Source organism: Asterias amurensis, chromosome 12, assembly GCF_032118995.1.
Source record: "Asterias amurensis chromosome 12, ASM3211899v1".
NCBI classification, from domain to species: Eukaryota; Metazoa; Echinodermata; class Asteroidea; order Forcipulatida; family Asteriidae; genus Asterias; species Asterias amurensis.
In genome coordinates this window covers 10,457,829-10,481,893 of record NC_092659.1, presented here as the reverse complement: position 1 = coordinate 10,481,893, position 24,065 = coordinate 10,457,829, and the positions used below count along the sequence as shown (strand labels likewise).

Genomic DNA, 24,065 nt, shown 5'->3' with positions numbered 1-24,065 from the left:
TAGAAGAGTTCATTCTCCAGAAGACGATCAGAGCATACTGATCGAAACGTCGAGTTTATCCAACGGTTCTTTTCAGAACCACCCCAACTCATTTAGAGATAGTCATTACATGGTGTTACCGCAAACTTTTCCATAAAACCTTAGTTAAGTTTGCTTGATGCAGGAGGAAGAACTGAACTGGTGACGGGTAGTAAAGCAACCTAAGGATTTTCAACCAAAGTTTGTGAGGTTTGGACAATAGACTCTACTTTCGCTTAGTGGATCGAGGGGTCTTCTCGTATCAACTTCACTGCCACTGAGTAATCTCGACCGTTCGACTTGCTTGCTTTTGTCATCACTAACTTCATATTCAAATTTCACACTTACAATTTTCCGGGAAAATTAGCACTGAGTTTGCTCAACTCTACTCCAAGCAAATGTGGGTGGAAACCAAGGACATATTGATGTGGTGGGATTCGAACCCGCAACACATTGTCTTCCCAAATTCACTAAGACCGTCGATTGCATTAAACAAATATTTTGACTCGGTACAGACGTTAAAATTGATTTGCATTGTTTTAATGATGTATAAATTGTTCATTTGTTGGATAAACGGAACATCAAGCTACGTTGGTCCCAAACTCATCCCTTTCCACATGGATTATTCAATCGGCTTTCACTTTGTATTTGTAATAATTAATAATTTATAATAGTAATAATAATACCAAGATAATGTGTTAATAGTGGTATAACATGCGTATATAAATAGACTATATATACAATACCGGTACAAACTTAAATCAGTATAACATATACATATAAAGTTACTAACACTACAAGTGAGAGAAGGCCCTGAAATGAGGGCAAGTTGAATGAAAGACCGATATAAAGGATTCTCTGGGAGGTATCCTCAAGCCATTTAAATAGCAAGCTGGTGTTGAGCCCCTTTAGCACACACCATACAAGTGCACATTCAACATTATATCAAAATCACTGAACGTAAACTGAACACATTATTGTACATATTATGACGAGGATGTCACAATATCTTGCAGTCCAGCTGCTTATCTAGATAACAATGGACTGTCCCATAGTACAAATAATCAATTAAGTAAGGCACTGACTATCACAAATACAAAGACAACAAAATATAATAGGAATTGTCATTTCAAGATAAAACTGTGTTTGTAAAACACATGAGGGGATTTTCAACATTCTTGCGAATTTGTTTGCACTCGGACTTGTTTGTAATTTTGTCGCAATGGAAATCTATAATTGATCACATTTTATAGCAAACATGAAATTACTTATAAGAACTCATCTAATTGAAGAGCGACAACTATTGCGAACCGATCTTTAAGAAATATTTCTCGTCCATTCTCCTTAACAGAATTGTTGTGAGAAAAACTTTGCAAATGGCCAAAAAGCATGTCTCTGCTTACCGTAAGCAAACAATCAGCGCAAACGGACGGGAATTCTGCGCTTACATCACGGGTTCTACATTTCTGTTGATCGTACAGCCATGATATTGGGCCCAGCAGGCTCACAGAACGCAAAAAGCATTTTAGCCAGTCCATAGAATACCAAATTAAAAACATTTATATAACACCCAATCAGATCCTTGCCATTTGATTGGAGGATTGTCCGTCACGTGATAGTAAATAAAAGTACCATTGCACGCTGAGTCACTCACCGTGCTTTTTCGTTCCATCCGAAAAGTACCATTGCACGCTGCCAGCGTGCAATGGTACTTTTCGGATGGAACGAAAAAGCTGAGTAAAAACATCACTACGTGCGCGTGTCTTTGGTAACGCAGCAGTGTTACTGCAAGGCATATTAGTAAAATAACTAGCATTCGGCTTCTACAATTAAAAATTGTAGGCCTACGCTTTGTTTCTTTTGAAAGTTGTATCTTTCAATCAAAATGACAAAGATCTACTTGGATGTTATATAAAACAAATAATGAATGTTTTTCATTCGTGCAATGGTGCGAATATGTTCATTCGTTGAAAGCTGGAATGTTCCATTCAACTCGGCTCCGCCTCGTTGAATAGAACATTCCATCTTTCAACTCATGAACATATTCGCACCATTGCACTCATAAACATTCATTATGTGTATAATAACTCGAAGGGTTGATACTATCCAGGTGATTTCGCAGATTATAAATAATATTCCTGATAACAAGTATTATACCACTTCGTTATTATAATTAAGGAATTTATATCACTTAAAATTGTATAAATTAAGGAATTTATATTGTTTTAAAGGCAGTGGACACTATTGGTAATTACTCAAAATAATTATTAGCATAAAACCTCATTTGGTAACGAGTTAATGGGGAGAGGTTGGTGGTATAAAACATTGTGAGAAACGGCTCCCTTTGAAGTGCCATAGTTTTCGAGAAAGAAATAATTTTCCACGAATTTGATTTCGAGACCTCAAGTTCAGAACTTGAGGTCTCGAAATCAACCATCTAAACGCACACAACTTAGTGTGACAAGGGTGTTTTTTCTTTCATTATTATCTCGCAAGTTCGATGACCGATTGAGCTCAAATTTTCACAGGTTTGTTATTTTATGCATATGTTGAGATACACCAACTGTGAAGGCTAGTCTTTGACAATTACCAATAGTGTCCACTGTCTTTAACAGCAATAATAAGGAATCTGTTCGAATATTTTCCTATTTTTGTGTAAAAAAACAACCTGTTTTTAGAAGTATTCTACAAATTGTTATTTGATAATATTTTGACACATTATAAGGTTAATGAAAAATTTAGAAATACAATCAAATAGTTTTTAAGAATCAAGAAAAAGACCTGTTTACAAAACCAGGCTGTAAAAGTTCAGCAATGTAATCACACAAAATATTGAAATCCATTCAATTTTGAAACGAATGAAGAACTTCCCAACGTGTTGTAATAGTTTTTATTAATGTTTTTTCTTGTACTTTTATATAGGTTTTATGAAGGGTTTTGTAAAATTTGTACTTTTTACTCCATAATGCCCTTTAATATGTGATTGTTTAAATTTTTAGATGTACTTAATTGTAACCATAGTTAAAGGCAGTGGACACTATTGGTAATTTGTCAAAATAATTATTAGCATAAAACTTTTCTTGGTGACGAGTAATGGCGAGAGGTTGATGGTATAAAACATTGTGAGAAACGGCTCCCTCTGAAGTCCATAGCTTTCGAGAAAGAAGTAATTTCCGCGAATTATTTTGATTTCGAGACCTCAGATTCAGAACTTGAGGTCTCGAAATCAACCATCTAAACGCACACAAGTTTGTGTGACAAGGGTGTTTTTTCTTTCATTATTATCAAACAAGTTCGATGATCGATTGAGTTCAAATTTTCACAGGTTTTTTATTTTATGCATATGTTGAGGTACACCAACTATGAAGGCTAGTCTTTGACAATTACCAATAGTGTCCACTGCCTTAAAGTGACCATTTCAGTTGCTGCCGCTGGTCATTGTTTGTATATACCAATTAGTAAATAAACACAGGAATAATCAGCTTTTGCAACACAGGTTCTGCAGAACAGTTAGTTTGTGGTACTAGCTTGTAATGGTAGGTTGCACTGAGTGAGTTCATTAAAATTCAAACCATTATTATAAGTTGTTTTTTGTTGTTTTTTCTTAGAGGATTTTGCAATTGTCTGTTAGATTTTGATTATCAATATGCCTCAAAATGTGGATCTATTGAAAACGTAATCTTTCTGTTTATATTCATTATTAGTTTCAACATTATTGACTCATAAATTAGTAAAATGCATGATGTGATCAAAAGAATATAATCGTGCTAGGGTGCGGTTAATAAGTTTTTAAACAAACATTTACTGTAAACAAAACTAAACACTGTAAAAACTGGAGTTTCTCATCGCCCGTCCTCCTGGGGGAAATAACACACAATAAAAAACAAAGTTTAACCAGGAAAAATAGGGCTGAGCAGAATTATAACAAGACGGCGTTATCAGAGTTGGGATTGGAAATGGGATCCATACAAGTTACAACACTCATTACCCCCATACAGATCAGATTAGCAAAGGCACCATTACAAGCTGGTTAACAGTTTGCATTGAAGCGTCTGAATACTAATCCGTCGTGTAGGAATTATTGTTCTTCCCTTGCAAAGAAGACAGAATCACAGTAAAATAAAACTCAACAACTTTATCTCTGTGAATATTATGAGCATAATTGGTTTGTTCTTTGACTTGTGACATTGTTTTTAAGTCGTATTCCATACCAATGACAACGTTGATTTGTTTAAAGTCAGTGGACACTTTTGGCAATTACTCAAAATAATTATTCGCATAAGACGGCTCCCTCTGAAGTGACGTAGCTTTTGAGAAAGAAATAATTGTCCACGGATTTGATTTCGGTACCTTAGATTTAGAATTTGAGGTCTCGAAATCAAGCATCTTAAAGCACACACAACTACGTGTGACAAGGGTGTTTGTTCTTTCATTAATATCTCGCAACTTTGACGACCAATTGAGCTTAAATTTTCACAGGTTTGTTCTTTTATGCATATGTTGAGATACACCAACTGTGAAGGCTAGTCTTTGACAATTACCAATAGTGTCCACTGCCTTTAACTGGATTTGATACTTTTAAGGCAAATCACCCCAATGTGTGTGGGTTTTTTGGGGTTTTTTTTTAAGCAGACAATAGTTTCAATTTTCAGATAGGATTTGATCAGGCCGACCCAGAACATACCCCAAGGTTTGACCGAGGGCCATTAAGGACAAATGATCAGAATGTTGTCCATATCGCAATGACATGTATTACTGAAGTAGTTAATAGTCATTTAGGCACTGTCTCATAGTGTATATGGATGACAAGAACATACACACACAACATTTTAGAACCATACTCCAAACAGACCACTAAGAATCACCCGAACACAAAATCTCAGAAATGTGAAGGAATGTAGGATTCTAAAATTGTGTATGTGTTCATAGCACCTTAGGGGATTGCAAAAAAAAAAATAAAAGCCAAATATGAGACCGTCCTGCCAATGTTAGGTGATTAGTACGGAAATAACAGATTTAATGAACCCTCGGTCCACATTGTCGCAGACAACTAACAACAATTTATGTTAACACGTGACTATTAAAGGCACATAGACACCGTTGGTAATTGTCATAGACCAGTATTCATACTTGGTGTATCCCAACATAATACTCAAAATAAAAAATCTTTGAACATTTTGGCTCAATTATGGTCATTGAAGTAGCAAGAGAATGATGAATGGAAAAAAACATGTACAAATTTAATGTGTGTGCTTTTAGACGGCTTATGAAAAGCTACAGGCCTGAAGTCTTTTCACAATATTGAGTGATGAAAAGTTCTCTTTCAGAGGGAGCCGTTTCTCACAATGCTCCTACCAAGTAAGTTTTTATGCTCACAATTAGTTTGAGTAATTACCAATAGTGTCCAATGCCTCTAATAATCCCCACAAGTGGCGTTTGGAGCAGGATAAAATCAGACGGCGTTGAACACCCGACGTTCATTCCCCAACACTGCATAAGCACAAACACGCGGCCTGGAAATCAGCAAAAGATGCCTTTATGTACTTTGTTGACGATTTCAAAAATAAGTCTTTACCAGAAAAGGTGTTCACAGAAAACAATATATAGTTGTACATGCAATGGTGCGACTTGAAGCGATCCGCTGGCTCCAGATAGACATTATTTGGTTTGTTGCGTGCTGTTGACATTGCATCCACATTGTACAACGATGTGAGAATGGTCAAGCAACTACGGAGGCCGTGAGACGACATTGTCGATGCATTAGCAGAACTAACACTGCAGCAATATCCGTACACGAGAGGTCGTCCACCACGACATTTATTATGGTCAGTTTTCTTCGTAAAAGAAGTCTCTTTCAGCACCGAAAGTGGAAACAAAACCTACGAATAAAGTTTCCTACAAATGTACATGCTAAAGAAACAAATGAGAACAAATAGTGCAGCCATTGCCATCTGAACTACGGTCCAAACAGGAAACGGAGGTATGAGCTTGTAGTCGTTATCAAATGCTAATTTCATTAGGCCAATAAACTCCAACAAGCCGTCTGAAAAGTTCTCTTTTTGGAAGTATTCATTTGTGTCACTTAAAATATCTTTCATTACATCAGCTGACAGCATCTTAGCAGCATTGTCCCCAATAGACACGGCAACCTAGAAGAAGAAACAAAACAGGATAAAATATCAGAACATACTTCGTGTGAAGAGGTTTTATAGGCAACACGTATTTTTGCTTAGGCTGTTTCAATGTCAGGCATGAAAATAAAACTTCACTGTACTTTTGAATGAGATAAAAATAACGGAAATTGGCTGATCCGAAGAAAAATTGCCTGCATGTGCATTTATCATTGGTTACTGTGAGATCAGTTAGTGTGGTGCACCCTCTGATGAGCTTTGTGTGACGGCCGCCTTCTAGTGTTAATTATTTGCCTATTTGAGACAGAATTGATTGACCCCATCGTTGCGAATCAACGGAGTGGTGAAATAAAGATACCATATGAGAATGAGGAGGTCGAGTGCATGCAGTGAACGAACAAGGACTTGGCGAAGGTCCGACTTGAGTCAAGTCTAAGCAGTGCTCTGCTACGATAGTTTGACGACGTCACTGACGGACGATGCTCTTTGGAAAAACGCATGCGCAAAGCTTTTGAAAAACAGCTTCATGTGCATTAGCGTGAATAATTTGTAAATTCTTCGTAATAGCTATGGCAATAACTTCTGAACTGAACTAACCTGTAATGTGTATTTCAGAATTAGACAAACAGACGCTGAACGTCAATAACCAACGATGGCATACAACGGAGAACACTATCATTTTGCTTTTGTCAAAGGCTTTATTATTTGAGTGTCACAATCACAATTGCCTTCATACACATTACTCTTTGGCAATGTTTTCCCGCATCGCCATTTTGAATTACTGGAAATGCGGCAAATCATTAATTAGAAAATTGGACGTGTGTCACCGATCCATTCGTTTCCATTGCGGCACTATTCCCGCATGCGTTTAGCGCATGCCTAAGCCCTCTCGTTGTATTTGAAAGAAGGGGTTATGTTGAAGTGAAGTTGCATCAACGACGAGATCAAGAAGAAGCATAGGTCTACCGTTGTTTATAGCTGTATGATTATGTTTTGTGATTGAACTTTACCTTTTTTTCTAGTTTGGAGACAACGATCACCACATCGTCGTCACAGCTACCATACTTCCATTCCTGTTCCCTGAGAAACGTTGCATAGCTCTTCGCAGTGATTTTCTGCCTATATTAGGGACAAGTTATTAACGCTTTTTACACCAAACTAACTTTCCTGTATTATGGACTTCAGTTGACAATCCTTTTAAATTAAGGCGTCAATTCTAATCAACGGATAGTGATTTTGTTTAAACAATACGACGTAGGCCTACACATTTTTGTTTCAGTGATGTAAAATTTCATAATAAATTCTCTTAATTTGTTAATGGCAGTGGACACTATTGGTAATTACTCAAAATAACTATTATCATAAAACCTTTCTTGGTGATGAGTAATGGGGAGAGGTTGATGGTATACAACATTGTGAGAAACGGCTCTCTCTGAAGTGCCATAGTTTTCGAGAAAGAAGTAATTTTCCTCGAATTTGATTTTGAGACCTCAAGTTTAGAACTTGAGGTCTCGAAATCAACCATCTAAATGTACACAACTTCATTTGACGAGGGTGTTTTTTCTTTCATTATTATCTCGCAACTTCGATGACTGATTGAGCTCAAATTTTCACAGGTTTGTTATTTCATGCATATGTTGAGATACACCAACTGTGAAGTGTAGTCTCTGTCAATTACCAATAGTGTCCACTCTCTTTAAATGTATAATAAGCTTGATTAATGACACATTTCCGTCGGTGAGTTTTCATTCACATAATTACCTTACTTTGATATCTTATCTTAAAGGAACATTACAAAATTGGTAAGAAAAAAATTCGATGTCCTGCAACATGTGTGATCGGTTTGTCAATATTGTTCGTGCCCAAGATGGTCGATCGATCTATAAAAAAAATCCTACAGGCTTGGCTATGGTGGATTACATGAAGTGATTGTACACTGCCAGCAACTGTTGTGTTAGCAAAACCAATTCTGCAATGTTCCTTTAATCTAACAACTTGGGATACTAAAACTATACTTGGAAACGTACAGTTCAACTGTTTGGCTTTGCGATGAGTTCAGATCGTACTTACGATCGAGTTGTTGGTATGAATGACATGACAGCTACTGCCACTCTGTATCCAGGCCCAGTACCATTGGTACATAGGGCTTGGTTGGCGCAGGCACACTTGGTTTCTTGTCGTATATCAGTCAGGGTATTGTTCACTTCAATAGCTGTGGGAATAAGGAAGTTGAGAACAAAAAGACAGTCACAGAACAGCCGCTCGTCCTCGACATTCCTTCAAAATATAATTTCCTTTACCGTCATACAATTTTTTTTATGGATTGACTGGAAATAATTGTATTCGTGTGACCTTTAAAGGTACTGTACACGTTTGGTAATTGTCAAAGTCTTCTCACTTGGTGTATCCCATCATAAGCATAAAATAACAAGCCTGTAAAAATTTGGGCTCAATTGGTCATCGAAGTTGTGAGAAAATGATGAAAGAAAAAACATCCTTGTTGGACGAATTTGTGTGATTTCAGATAGGAATATAAGACTTCTTATTTTAGTGAGAAATTACCTCTTTCTCAAAACTACGTTGATTCCCACAATGTTTTATACTATCGACAGCTCTTCAATGCTCGTTACCAACTCAGTTCTTAAGTTAATATTTCTTTCGAGTAATTACCAAACGTGTACCTTCTCTTTAAGGAGGCACTTTGACAAAATTGAATGTAAGTTAAAATAAATACAATGCGGATCGTTTGAGGGATACATTCCAGGTAAGAATGAACGCAGCAACACGGAACGTACAGACTATAAGAGTATTCCAGTAATTGCACTCCTTGTAAAAGACATATAGGATGAATGTCAAAAATATAACTTAACTTGCAAAAGTCATATAATTATGCCTATGTCAGAGTTTTGTGGCAAATGCACGAGCCGTCCAACATCCATAGAGAGTTGCATAATGAGGGCAGTCAAGCAACAACAAAAACAAAACAAAGAAGGAGAAAACAAAACTAACGGAACCCCGATTAAATATTTCGGAAAAAAAACAGGATTGAGTTTTATTCCGTCTGAAAACAGTTCAGCGGGAACAAAATCACTTTAAGAGAATGCAATATATTATTTCTTGTGAACACAACTGAAATTTTGTTTCCCTGACAAAAAAAAATGTTACTTTGAAATGTGTTTGGAGAAAAAGAAGTTATTTCGTGGGAACGTTCCTTTTTTTTGTACCACTGCTTTTTAACTAAATTGTCTTTCGACAAAACGTCTAACGAGAAACGTCTTGCACCAAGACTAGCGCGTAGTTCCGAAAACATCCGGTTATAAACAGAGCTCCAGCTGGTCATAATCAGCCGTTTAAGCACCCCAACTGTCTGAGATATTTATGAATACATTATAATGAACGTAAACATTCTGAAGAGAAAATAGTTACCTTCTTTAAATGACAAGATTTGATCCGGATCACAAATCCAAGACGTACGCCCTCTCTGTCCACATCGGTAAAGATCCTTCTGTGGATTCGGGTATAAGTCCGTGGTTGATGCAAGCAGAACCCATCTACTGGTACACAACATGGCTAGTACTGCCCACAGACGACCAAATATCATCATATCATTGCTAGTTCATTTCTGGAGTAAGCTTCTTTTATGGACGCCACCTCGCAATCAGTGTGCATATAGGATGCGCTCGTCACAAGACAATATATCTTGACACTATATTGAAGAGGGGGGATAGGAGAGAGAGAGTGGGGAAGTACAAATCAATTTGCAATTGGATTACACTTACTTCACTCACATTTCAATTAGCTAAAAGGTTTTGTTGTAGATTATAATGAATCGATATTAATGACAATGCAGATTTATTGGTCTCTTGTTGACAATCCATGCATACACAGAACCAGTCTGATGGAGTGTTGATTTGTGTCGTGTTTTTCAGCCTACTTGTTTACATACGTAGAAATAGTATATTGAGAGAATGGTAATAACAGACAATATCATTGATACAAAAATAAAATGATAACGACTACATACACGAGTTGGCTTGACTGTGTTGAAAGGATCAACATTACTATTGCAAAGCGAGCGACACTTTGAGCGAAGTGTAAGCTCAAAAATCGATGGTACTGATTCATATTGCGTCAACCACACTAATCTTCATGTGGGCAGGTGGTTAAGATTATAAATCTCATATTATATTAATAGACTTACAACCTAGGTACCAATCTGTACTTTGCCAAAGATGACTTCACTTAACACCTCCCAACCTATAGAGTGTGACGCTCAGCCGTTGCAAGTGCTTCATAATTCATTTCCTTGCTATGACCCTCAAGCAAACACTCATGTAATAAACCTCGTTAGTGTTCCAAGGCTTCTAGAAGCTTCAAAGCGACTTGTATTCCGGAGATCGGTCCGTAATCTTACTATTTCATTACCTTTTGTTCACAATAGGAAGTTTTTAATACGTGTTCGTAGCACCTTGTAAACCCATGGTGCTACATAAGTGGGTCTCGGAATTCATAACTTCAATAACCTACCTTTCTGTAAAAATGTATATACACGTTCTTGGTAGATACGTGCTCAATATAAGACTTAAATATTACTATATATTAATTATTATATCAATGGTTGGGCATGTGGGCGAAGACGTGTCATGAGGCGTCTCAAAATACATCCACGTTAAAGGCAGTGTACATTATTGGTAATTACTCAAAATAATTATTAGCATCAAACCTTATTTGGTAACGAGTAATGGGGAGAGGTTGATAGTATAAAACATTGTAAGAAACGGCTCCCTCTGAAGTAACGTAGTTTTTGAGAAAGAAGTAATTTCCGCGGATTTGATTTCGAGACTTTAGATTTAGAATTTGAGGTCTCGAAATCAAGCATCTGAGGCACAACTTCATTTGGCAAGGGTATTTTTTTCCATTATTATTTCGCAACTTCGACGACCGATAGAGCTCAAGTTTTCACAGGTTTGTTATTTTATGTATCTGTTGCAAAGTGAGAAGACTAGTCGTTGACAATTACCAATAGTGTCCAGTGTCTTTAATGGTAATCCATACAGATCATGTACCCATCTTTGCTAAGTGAGAAGACTAGTCGTTGACAATTACCAATAGTGTCCAGTGTCTTTAATGGTAATCCATACAGATCATGTAGCCATCTTTGCTAAGTGTGATTGTGATAAAACATCGCAAAAATTACAACTAATGAACGGTTTGGTAATCCGATCCCACCACTATTGCATGTCAGCCCATCAACAAATCCTTCACATTATTTGTCTTTCTGTCCAATTTAAAGTCACCTGGAAATATATTTTTTTTTCTTTCAAACATAAGAGTATATGCTTATGAACAATAAAACAATTTTTTTAGTAATTGTTTGTCACGATTTATATGTTTAAAACATATATAAAGTTGTTTGGGGGCTGACTCCGCCTACCCCTTTTGTGACGTCATTCGAGGCAGACTTTGCCTGCAATGCGTATCGTAAACACAGGTGCAAAGTACATGTACGTCCAAGTCGTGAGTTGGTACATTTCAAAAAGTGTTTTTCTGCATTCAGCAGAAATACACCTGGTCGGCATTGCCGGGGGAAAAAAAGGATTTTTTTTTTGAAACGTACAAACTCACGACTTGGTCCGTACATGTACTTTACAATTGTGCTTACTCTACGCATTACAGGCAAAATCTGCCTCGATTGACGTCACGAACAGCGCCCTCTCGGGTCGGGGTCTACTCTTAAATTTGTAAATAACTTAAGAACTGATTTTTTAAAACCTTAGTTAACTGTTTATTCACATTCCACTCATCAAAACACATATATTAGTGACAAAAGCTTTATTTTGAAAAAATACCACTTCCAGGTGACTTTAAGTATATATGGTGTTGAATCAGTTTTACTGCGTATAGTAGTGTTTTTTCATTATTCTAAACATCATTGCTATTATTACTTAATGAAGTGAGAAATCAACCATGAATTCTTAATCCACTCTTAAGATTACCTTTATCACTTATCAGGTTTGACACAAAATGCAGCATTGTAGCATTGTTCATCAATATTAAGCACACCTAGTGTTGACGGTAAATAACCCCACAGATTGCAGTTATTGATCACAATAATATTTTAAAGCTCGGTAATGATTTAATTTAGTCACAGCGCCTAAAGCAAACGACTAATCAATACTTTATTGGCTATCTCAACTTTTGCTTCTTGTCGTGTACTATCCCTTTCCACGGCGTTTTTTCCCAAAGACTCTTGTCTGTTCTCTTGTTCTTTTTATTTTCAACTCTTGTGGGTTGAACAAAAAAACTGAATATGACGGGATTGGAACCTGCGACCTCTGGACTAACGTTTTGGAAGTTGCAGGTTTAAATCCCGGTCCCACTTACATTCTCCTGTGGTTTATTTCTTGAAATATTGTTACGAGACATAAGGTGCTATATTATTCTTTATAGTTTGCATGGGTACTTGTTTTGAAGTTTGTGGTTATGGGCGACGTTAACAGGTTGCACATGTTTATTGTTAGATTGTGTTTGGTAATTCTTTTTTTAATAGATAGTCTTTGCTGAGAAAAAAATATAATACCATAGAAATTGCCTTTTGAATTAAAGCCATTATACACTTTCGGTAAACAGTATTGTCCAAGTCCCACACTTCGTGTATCACAACTTATATATAAAATAACAATCCTGTGGAAATTTAGGCTCAATCGGACATCGGAGTCGGGAGAAAATAACGGGAAAACCCACTCCTGTTTTCGCGCGTTTCGCCGTGTCATGACATGTGTTTATAACAAATCCGTAATTCTCGTTAACGAGAATTTATATTGTTTTACCGTTTTCTCAAAAAGTAAAGCATTTCATGGACTAATATTTCAAGAGAAGTCTTTCACCATAACCTTCTGTAAACCCTGTAAATTATTTGTAAATCTGTGAACTTTTTTTTTTCTGTACCGAAAGGGTCCAATGGCTTTAAGTTCTTGTTTGGGATAATGGACACTGCAACGTTTGCAAGCTTTGTGATGTAGTTTACACGTACGTTTCAGTAACATTCAGTAACATTTCACCCCGACTCTGGAAGTCTCTGCCTCAACATGACACACATAACATCTCACGATTCCAACATTCTCTCAAAACCCATCTTTTCAGATTAGCCTATAAAGATATCGAGTAAATTTTTCTTCCTGTTCTTGACCAGCGCCTTTGAATGTCACACAGATAAAGTTCGCTTTACAAATGCTGTGTTATTATTATTATAACGTACCAGACTGGTGCGCTGTCTAAGACAACGCATTTGGAAGTGTTTAAAATGAGATCCCCGAGAATAATGCGAACCGATGCGCGCGTTCCGTTTCATGATTAGTTAAGGACGTATTCGCATTATCGGCTACGTCTTCGGCTTCTATAAAAGTGTTGCTAAGGAGGTCCTATACTTCAACACACGATGATCAGGCAATCAGCCATAGCCGTAACCGCTATGATCGCTTGGGAGATTATCATCCAAGAATAATTCCTCCATTTACATAAGGGAGACAATGCTCGCCAGCATTGACCAAGCACCTTGGTTCATGAATATTAACACCAGAACTGGCTGGTCCAAGTTTCAAAAGCATCAAGACGTCCGTTTTTATCCAGATGTTTGTGCGACACTGATATCACACAAACATCTGGATCAACAGTTTCAACTAAGATACATGAATAACTTAGATACATTTGCTCTTGGTAGGTTTTCCTCCTGAAACTTCCGCTGGGGAACTTAAAAAGTAGGTCAGGAGTCTATTATTATTTTTTTTTGAGGCCTAAATTGCTCAGAAGTCAATAGTGGGGTAATTCACCAGTGAGAGTGTAGTCTTGATCTCAAGAAGCATGTTAGTCAAAGTGTGTTATAACTTGGTTGAAACTGTTGAGCACAGATTCATAGTTCTGTTTTACAATACGATTTAGGCTCATATTGTGGAGTGTGTTCTGATCTGGGGTAGCAGAGACCCTAGGACTAGGTCAAATTTATTCGGTAAACCTGCGGCAATGAAGCGGGTAAGTGCAGGGGTCGACGACCAGAAATGCAGTACTTTCTCTTGAGAAGCTCCTGAAACAAGCGAACGTATTATTCGATTAGACACGGTCGAATGGGGGGGGGGGGGGAATGAAAAAGAGAATTTGCGGGAAAACTTGTGAAGTAAGTCAGGAGCTACGCTGATTGTCTGAATAGAACTGGGGAAAAACAATACATCAACAAATTAACTATCGGGGCCAAATCGGAAAACCTCGTTATAAAAAAAATCCCGTTGTAACACACAGAAAAGGACCGGCATATTATGAAGGCCGAGTAAAACTGCAGCGATAACGACGCAAAGAGAAGTATGCCCATCGCTTATTCAAACAATCGAGGACGTGCATATTTAATGTTCTCGCCTGACGATGTGACCGGGCCTTTAAGCTGACCAACATCTCGGACACACACAATGAAACTAGTGTTATTTCCTTATCCTAGCTCCTGTGGCCAAATGACATAATAAGGCGTGTCTGAGCATAGAGACAGAATGGTCCGAGTAACAGTGGTCGAGTGTTGCTCATGAGGGCATCTTATAAGCTTCAATGCATTAGTGTATTATTGCGACTAATCGCAGTCACGTTACGAATAGTCGCAGCCCGAGTAATAGGGCCTAACTTAATTGATTGTTCGACTCAAATATTTGGTCTTGATTCAAGCTATATGGTCTAACCGAACACCCAACCATCTCATCCACAACCGGACATTCTCCTTTATTGCTCCGCGAATTATGGAACAACCTCCCAGTACGCATAAGAAATTGTAACCCTTTGCCATTGTTCAAAAAATATCTCAAAACTCACTTGTTTTAGATTCAATTTGCTGTATTTTTAGTCCCATTCGTTTGGTCTTTTCAACGCTTTGATCTTGATGTAAAGGCGCTAAAATAAATATTTAGTTGTATGTTTGTATTTATGGTTGTTTGTATTATGTATGTATGTGTGTATGTGTGTATGTGTGTATGTATGTATGTATGTGTGTATGTGTGTATGTGTGTATGTATGTATGTATGTATGTATGTATGTATGTATGTATGTATGTATGTATGTATGTATGTATGTATGTATGTATGTATGTATGTATGTATGTATGTATGTATGTATGTATGTATGTATGTATGTATGAATGAATGTATGTATGTATGTATGTATGTATGTATGTATGTATGTATGTATGTATGTATGTATGTATGTATGTATGTATGTATGTATGTATGTATGTATGTATGTATGTGTGTATGTGTGTATGTGTGTATGTATGTATGTATGTATGTATGTATGTATGTATGTATGTATGTATGTATGTATGTATGTATGTATGTATGTATGTATGTATGTATGTATGTATGTATGTATGTATGTGTGTATGTGTGTATGTGTGTATGTATGTATGTATGTATGTATGTATGTATGTATGTATGTATGTATGTGTGTATGTATGTGTGTATGTATGTATGTATGTGTGTATGTATGTATGTATGTATGTATGTATGTATGAATGTATGTATGTATAAAACCAAATTCCAGTTTGACATTGGTTCAAACTGTTCTAATGGCGAAATATGATAATTAATGTCAATTTTTTTTTTATGAAACACACCACTTCAGATAGAAGTAATTATCAAGACCAGAATTATAATTGTCACCAGTACCAACATAATTATCTTGATATTATTATTACTCACTAAATGCAATTTATTCAATAACTTTAACAATCAATTAAAAAAGCAATTAAAATTTACTGAGCGATTATATTACAAAATATGAATAAAACCTTCAGAATTGACTGTGTTGTATTTGGGACCTTTCACGTCTGCCCCTATACCGTCGAGATGTACACAGCCGCCTTTAGCTCGCATGTATACTGCCGACCTTTATACCATCCCCTATAAAGACAATAGTATTACGTTAATTTCCGATCGGATATGCTTTGTTTTTGTTTGACTATTGGTTAATCCTAGCCGAGTCCAGCTCCATCCACTTCACATCATAGCCTTGGGGGTAAAGGCTGCCAGGCAAGTAGTGGTTTTAAAGAGCCAATAAAGGATGATCTCAATATTTCAACTAATTGGGTGCGAACACAGTTCTCCAGCTTTGGCAAACTGAGTGCGCTATTTTCCACACCAAATAGCCGCCACTGACGTCACGATTCCTTTGTCGCGCAGGTTTGTTTGACCCCACGTCGTTCAGAAATTTGGCTAGAAGCGTTCTGTAGAAAAAAAAACATTTTTACCATGTTTTAACGTGAGGCAATAGACTCTTTATATTTGTTTATGTTTCCTATGGACTCCAGCTATTAGAAAACTGTAGTATCTATATATTTGAGATCATCCTTTATTGGCGGTTTAACTCGGATATTCGGCTCACATAAAGCATTCCACTAATATTACACGCCTACTCAGTGTAGCACTGAAGCCGGCCGAGTTCTTGGAATAACAACATTTATTTATTTATTTATTTATTTATTTATTTCCACAAACCTCCAAAAATGGAGAGGATAAAAAAATTATAAAGTTTACATCAAATATACAGTACAAGGGACATAAATACGAAAATAAAGAAACAGGATAACCCTGATAATCTCGGACGACCCCCAGACCAAATTGAAAAAGTAACAGACATCAGGATAGTTAGAACTATCACAAATACCATGGTTTACGCAGTTTACATACTTACGGTCAGAGTTAAATTTCCACCTGAAAGAAGGATTAATAGTGCAATTAAGCAGCGAAAATCTGTGTGCAAGCTAAAACTGTTTTTAACTCCATCAAATATATTCTTATAAAAAAAACAAAATCATCGCTGGCCTTGCAATTGAGAAGGTGCGCATAAAAAGACCAAGCCTTGGAAGTGCTATTAAAAATCTGACATAAATAAATACAAGATTACATCACAAGAAATACATGAAAGAGAATTTAAATTGTTGCAGTTTATTTCCAATAATGCACTAAAACACGATACTGAATAATATATTTATTTTTTTGTCTTCTTCAAGCTCCCATTACATTCATTATTGTTGTATCCAAGCAACGCGTTCGGATGCTACAAAAGCTCCCAATACTATATTTAATGATGGCACTGTGTATACGTAGGCTTAATGGATTGGAAAAGAAGAGTAGACATTTATAACACAACTACTGCGTAAAATGCAGTATTGGGCTTTTGACGGAGTCGCGGGTTGTTTGACCTGCTATTGTCTTACATTTTATGCGGGTAGAAATGCACGCACAGTAGGCATACAGTACATGCGCAATACAATGGTTTAGACTCTACGAAGAAATACAATGACACAAACAAAATCTAGGACAATATAAAATTCGACATCACATTACTAATATTGACCACCAGCGTTTCATTCGTAAAATGTGATGCTATTATGACATTTAAATGTATTGTTATAATATTTGATGCAATTTTAAGATTGTATCTTCAAACTAGTATTTTCTCGTAATTTTTCATGGCGATGTTATACAAGTCACAGCGCAATTTGAATTAAATTATTTCATACATAAGAAATGAGGCGTGATAGTTAAAAAGAATAGAGCTGCTCAAAGCATAATGTGTGTCAAAGTGGAACACATGTGTAAGTCCAATAATTATCTGTGTCCTTATTAGAGCCGACTGCCAGTGCTCCAAAGGTACATGGAAGGTTTATAAGACGATTTGTTTGAAATTGCTGCTCATTATTTGAGTTTGACCCAACATCGATGAGTGCTAAGCACATTCAACACTTCCACAGTCTTTTGTGCACAAATTGCTCGGGTTAATCTTTTGCTGAAGCTATTATTATTAATATCATCGGCTGAGTAGCAGACTGAATTATAATATACATGTACATAGTGTCGTGTCCGAGCGGTCGGTTAAAGTCGGTCGGTCGGGTGGTCGGTGGGTTGCTTTGATGGTCAGTTGGCTGGTTGGTCATTAATTAGTTGCTCAGTTGCTTGGTAAGTTGGTTGATTAATTCAGTTTTTGGATTGGTTGGTGGGTTGGTCAGTTTTTGGATTGGTTGGTTGGTCGGTTGGTTGGTTGGTTGGTTTGTCGGTTGGTTGGTCAGTTGGTTGGTTGGTTGGTTGGTTGGTCAGTTGTTTGGTTGGTTGGTTGGTTGGTTTAGTGGTCAATTGTTTGGTCAGTTGGTTGGTTGGTTGGTTGGTTGGTTGGTTGGTTGGTTGGTTGGTTGGTTGGTTGGTTGGTTGGTTGGTCAGTTTTTGGATTGGTTGGTGGGTTGGTCAGTTTTTGGATTGGTTGGTTTGTCGGTTGGTTGGTTGGTTGGTTGGTTTGTCGGTTGGTTGGTCAGTTGGTTGGTTGGTTGGTTGGTTGGTCAGTTGTTTGGTTGGTTGAATGGTTGGTTTAATGGTCAATTGTTTGGTCAGTTGGTTGGTTGGTTGGTTGGTTGGTTGGTTGGTTGGTTGGTTGGTTGGTTGGTTGGTTGGCTGGTAGGTCAGTTGTTTGGTCAGTTAGTTGGTTGGTTGGTTGGTTGGTTGGTTGGTTGGTTGGTTGGTTGGTTGGTCAATCGTTTGGTCAGTTAGTTAGTTGGCTGGTTGGTTGGCTGGCTGGTAAGTTATAGTTGGTTGATTGGTCGGCTAGTTGGTCGGTTGGTAGGTCAGTTGTTTGTTTCGTCATTCGGCTGGTTGGTTGGTTTGTCTGTTGGCAACTATCTGTTGGTTGCCATTTGTTCAGTTGGTTTGTGTGTTGGTTGGTTTGTCAGTTGGTTGGTTGGTTGGTTGACTGGTTGGTTTGTTGGTTGGTTTGTCGGCTGGTCAGTTGTTTGTTTCTTCATCGGCTGATTGTTTGTTTCTTCATCGGCTGGTCGGTCGGTCGGTTGGTTGGTTGGTTTTTATCTTACCTGTGTTGAATAACTGTGTTGAAATTTACAGCAACATATCATTGATATAGTACTTATATAAATGGCAAAAAAGTACCATTTCGAAACCAGGATGACTCGAAAACTCTGTCTCTAATGTAAGACGTATCAAACCAACACGAACATGGCAATTATAGTCTCCATTAATTGATATCCGTCGACCGGATTAGCATTAGTATTGAACAAGTGGAAAATAAAATGGTTTAGACGTAATTATTTAATGGTATAGTGTTTGTGACTGGAGCTTGACGTACAGTGATTGCACATAACATTAGGCCTAGTCCAAGGTTATACCACCACTTACTGTGGCTGCGTGCATACAAACAAATAATCGTACTTCTTCGATTTAGCTTCATGGCCGTTTATACATGCTACATCAAAAATACAGGCCTTTGGTAAAAAATATAAAAAAAATACTTGTATTCCACTGCTTGATAGAAAACATATCGGTGCAACATGTTACAAAATATTAAACAATTGATGGGACCTACTTATACTTTAAAATTTAATTCGAAAAATAACTTTTTCCGATCAAACAGAGTCACAGTTTTAAAAACATCTTTTCCTAGAAAAAGAATAGGATTTAACCAAAAGGGTGTAGGCTCGTAAGAGGGTAGAATATCCTTCAAAGCTTCCGCAAGACTTAATTTGTGGAATCATCTGAAATCAGAACAAATCTTAAAATTACTGGTGGTGGTACACATAGTACATCCAAACCGCAATGAAAGTGTTGATGCTTATAAGACCCATCCAGAGAGAAGCACTGGGACTGAAAAGACACCGACCACAGAATTTCCTTTCAAACTTTCTTCGGAGGCTAACAAGTTTGGTTATTTTTAAGTACATGAACGTTGGTAATGTTATCATTTCCAATTGGTAATGAAGAAAAGCTTACTTGGTAATGAGACTGCGAACACACAACTGACATATCATCTACAAACACAATCAATGAAGCATCAATAATGGTATCAATTTGTGTATGAATACTGAGATAGGGCTGATATTGAAATGCTATTGGTGACGGCAGTGTATTTCGCTCGGTCTAGAGTTTTAAAGAACTATGTTTTTTCATATTACTCCCCGGAGCATGCAAAGCCTCCCTGGCAATTCCGGTTCTTGAATTCATTGCAAGAGAGAAGAGCAATATGCCCATTCATGATAAAAAGACTGTTAATTGTTTCCACAGCCAAACACCGTCAGCAGTTTACCCCCAAGGCTAAACAACTTCACAGTTTTAATATGCAAGCTAGAACACTAATATTAAAGAACCTTGTATTTACCAAATATTATCAAGGACTGACAATTCACGCTGTTCCGTGTGTCTGAGTTCTTTTATTTGAGATAATTAATAATATGCACTGAGTGTTTGGGGAAAAAAAACAAGATTGCAAAATTAGTTTGCATCTAAGCAAACGAATTTCGTTCGTGGCAGCCAATCAGAAGAAAACGCAAGTTAATGAGTATTCATGACTCTTGTGAATTATATCGCTTTATAAGAATCAATGCGGATACGAAGGGCCCGCTGGTAATAATATTACGAAACGATACAGAAGTTCGAAAAGTACCTGCAATAAATTAAATTTTGATATTCATAGTATGCTGCAACATACACAATACTACATAAGTCTGAATAAAAAAATAAAAAACTGGCATGGGTTTTTATTAGTTTTTGTGTTAAATTTATTGTCACTAATCCAGGACTGACTTTTTAAATCAAGATATCAAAAATGAAGTCTCCCTTTGATCACCCTCCATGATCCTAATGGTGGCTGGACAACATACTTTCACACTGTTGCACGCCCGTGCATTGAACACCACAAGCGCACAATTTTATAGAGCTGCAGACTGACGGTAAGAACATTTTCGCACAAAAATCTACTGCAATGCAAGCGTATTTCACAGGTTATCAGAAAACAATTTAGCCGGCCTTATTGCGCGTTCACCATGGATTTGCATTGTTTCGTCATAGATTTCCGTGCAGTAAGCACCAGAAAGTTAACTTGCCTTTTCGTGTGCTTACGGTTAACAGCGCTTTGAAATGGAACTCGCATAGTAAGCACAAAATCGGCCGCTAAGCAGCTCTACGATTGGGCCCTGTGCCCAGTTTCATAGAGCTGCTAAGCACAACAATGGGAGACTTTTGAACGCTAGGTGGCAGCAGACTTACCAGGTAATTTCCATTGTTTACGTAGTTCTGAGCGTGCGCACATGACCGAGAACAATGGATTTTACCTGGTAAGTCTGCTGCCACCAATCGTCCCAAAAGTCTCTCATTTCCTTAGCATGAAATTTCTTCCTTTATAAAAACAGAATTACTAAAAATAAGTTTATATTTTTTGCCTATTGCCAGGGTTACTGTTATTCATTTGTTATTTTGCTCGTTCCTAAAAATCGCGTGGAAATTTGGTTGGTAACCCTATTTTTATCAAGGCACAGTTTCACGCTCAGCAAATGCTCAGCAAACTTGCTTAGCAGCTCTATGTAATTGGGCCCAGGTGAGAGCTAGTTCTTAAGTTAGTGTCTGGCCACAGACTCGCTATGATCACGACGACAGTGCCCCTTTAAATATTTAACATAATTTTGATGACTGTCAAAATCGGGCAAAGCGTCTTTAAAGTATCATCTGTAAGTTCCTTTTCCTTATTAAGCCATTGTGTTGACGAGGATACTGAGTAATTCCCTAGCGGCTTATTTGGTAGCTGATTGGGTGTAGTACACTGTGTAGTGACATGGAGTATTACGATCATAATGCATTAAGGCAGCCATAGTAAAAACCAGTTAGAATTTAACTTAACCCACGCAATACAGCGCTTCCACTAATATAGTGTCCTATGGTAGCGTCGTCATTGTTATATTGGCATTATGCAAAGATGTATTTTGTCAAAGTCCAAAGCAGAGTTCATATAACACAAGAATAAATAAGTGTTATAGGATTGTGCAAATAATTTGCATATTAAAGTCAATTAATTTTATTTTACTGGTAGGGGTTCTGTGCAAGGGACGGTGTAATGACAATGCGGTTGCTGTGCTATAGTAATATTTTGTCATGCTCATAATTATAATAAATCTTTATTACATCGGCTGCAGACAAAGAAAACCTTACAAGTGTTTGAAGAATTTTAATATTTTATGTTTATGATTTTTCTTAAGGCTTTTGTATAGCCTGAGTGATTCCTTGCTATTTCAGGGATTGCTCCAAATATAACGGTGTGGCATAAGACGCAAGGCATAAGACGCAAGGCCATGCTTGTATAAGTCGCGTCGCAAAATCTTTTCTGTCAAGAGACCTCAAATAATAATGTTTCATTCCGTCCAAATACTGCATAAAACGCATACCGTGTTCAATTGAAAACGTTTAGCAATAACGATGCTAGTAGCTTTAGCATTTCTCTGATAGCATTACTCTTAACACTTTCGACTTTAATTTACGAGTAAATGGGTGAATAACTTATATTGTAATTGTTTTTAAATAAATTTGGGGGAAAATACTCTTTGCGATGAATAGGAATGTTGAATTATTACTACGATTTGTGTTGACTTTGCGTTTAAATTTGAATTGTTTTCGGGTTACAAACTAAGTGTGATAATCAGTTTAATCACTGGATCGGTGCTTGATAATTGGTATATAAATACTCTTCTGAGAAAATACACCAAATAAATAGAGCAACATATTAATGTACAGATATATTATGAGACATGGCACTCAAGACCTAAGACATTGGTTTATATTTTACTTTAAAGGCAATATCTTAGCATCTAAATTTAATTTACTATATCATCACAAACATACCGAGTGTAGGGCAAACTGTACCAAAATACGGCTTATACAAAAAACAACGTCAAGCTGTTTATGCTCGTTATTAGTCTGTTTGATGTGCGTTATTCTATAGAGGTCATTTGTCTGCAGGTCATACTGATTTAACATTACATACCCCATGACCTCAGTGTTTATATCTCAACCATTATCAATAATACCCAATTGATTACTGTTTACATTTGTAAACTTTCTAAATATCTGCTTTATTCCCAACCGACCAATTGCCAAGTGAATTATTGAAGACTATGCATAATGTTATTTTGCGGACAACTATCGTTTGATTTACAGAATGGATGACTATTGTTATAACGGACGTTTGTGTGTTGTAATCAGCAATCTACAATATGAAGTATCGGGCGCCAATTGACTGGAAGATGAGGGGCGTCAATACAACATTGTTGTGTGATCTAAACTGGCCACACACAATGGGGGTCTATATTCATGACATCAACAAATTATATTTGAAGATAGATGACAAAATACAACCAGAGGAGAAATAATCACAATAAAGCTAAACAAAACACTCCAAAATTTGCCTCAACCAAACAATGCGTACACTATAATTGCGCAAAAAACTACTCTTCGTAAGAATGAGAGTTTCTTGTTTGACAACGTTAGAACAAAATAATCTTAGAACAAAAGATAGTTGTATTGACCCCAAACTCGTGTTTTTTTTTTTTTTTTTTTTTTTTTTTAATCACATATCAGTTTTATTATTGGTATTCAGTCAATGTTTAGAGTCAACAACAATCTCTAATATACATACCAAAACATTGCAACAAATTAATGTCTGAATGTTATACTCACTTGAGGATCTCCCGTCATTTCCACGTAGGTTGGTACTGCAAGGGTTGTCTCACCATAAACATCTACACACATGACACTCACACAAGTGTCCACAACACTACACATCTACCCATCATTACTGGATTACAGTTTTCTGCTTCTACAAATTGCGTCTTTTTGGCCGTTATTATTCCATAGTTTATACATTATGTATGATGAACAAGTCGCAATCACGTTGGTAATATTGCCACATTAACGTGTTGATGGCTGCACGCAAATTGCTTCACTGCTACATGCGTCGCGACCTTCCACAACGAACACTTATTAACAAGAGCGTTCAGGGGACATCATGTTTCATAGACTGCAATGGGATGTATAGTCGCCACTTTATTGTCGGTTCGTATGTTGT

General features: G+C 37.0%; 1 protein-coding gene across 2 annotated transcripts; it reads right to left on the bottom strand.

Annotated features, from left to right (window-relative positions):
* Positions 1–1,351: 1,351 nt before the first annotated feature.
* LOC139945520 (uncharacterized) lies at positions 1,352–23,837 on the bottom strand. 2 transcript variants are annotated; one of them, XM_071942894.1, is made up of 5 exons: positions 23,678–23,837; positions 9,576–9,855; positions 8,220–8,361; positions 7,160–7,268; positions 1,352–6,167 (listed from the first exon to the last, which is right to left on the bottom strand). In XM_071942894.1, exons 2-5 carry the CDS (start codon positions 9,751–9,753, stop codon positions 5,898–5,900), a joined length of 699 nt encoding a protein of 232 aa, XP_071798995.1. In that variant the 5' UTR covers positions 9,754–9,855; positions 23,678–23,837; the 3' UTR covers positions 1,352–5,897. The 2 variants fall into 2 exon arrangements, with proteins under 2 accessions (XP_071798995.1, XP_071798996.1); XM_071942895.1 differs by lacking the exon at positions 23,678–23,837 and adding an exon at positions 15,967–16,024.
* Positions 23,838–24,065: the final 228 nt, after the last annotated feature.

What these genes read in the sequence shown, in the direction of transcription:
- LOC139945520 (XM_071942894.1), bottom strand. Translation starts at nt 9,753, where the DNA reads ATGATGATATTTGGTCGTCTGTGGGCAGTACTAGCCATGTTGTGTACC. An exon ending in AATCTTGTCATTTAAAGAAG is followed by an intron (nt 8,362 to 9,575) that starts GTAACTATTTTC and finishes TTATTCCCACAG; the next exon opens with CTATTGAAGTGAACAATACC. An exon ending in TCTCCAAACTAGAAAAAAAG is followed by an intron (nt 6,168 to 7,159) that starts GTAAAGTTCAAT and finishes TTCTTCTTCTAG; the next exon opens with GTTGCCGTGTCTATTGGGGA.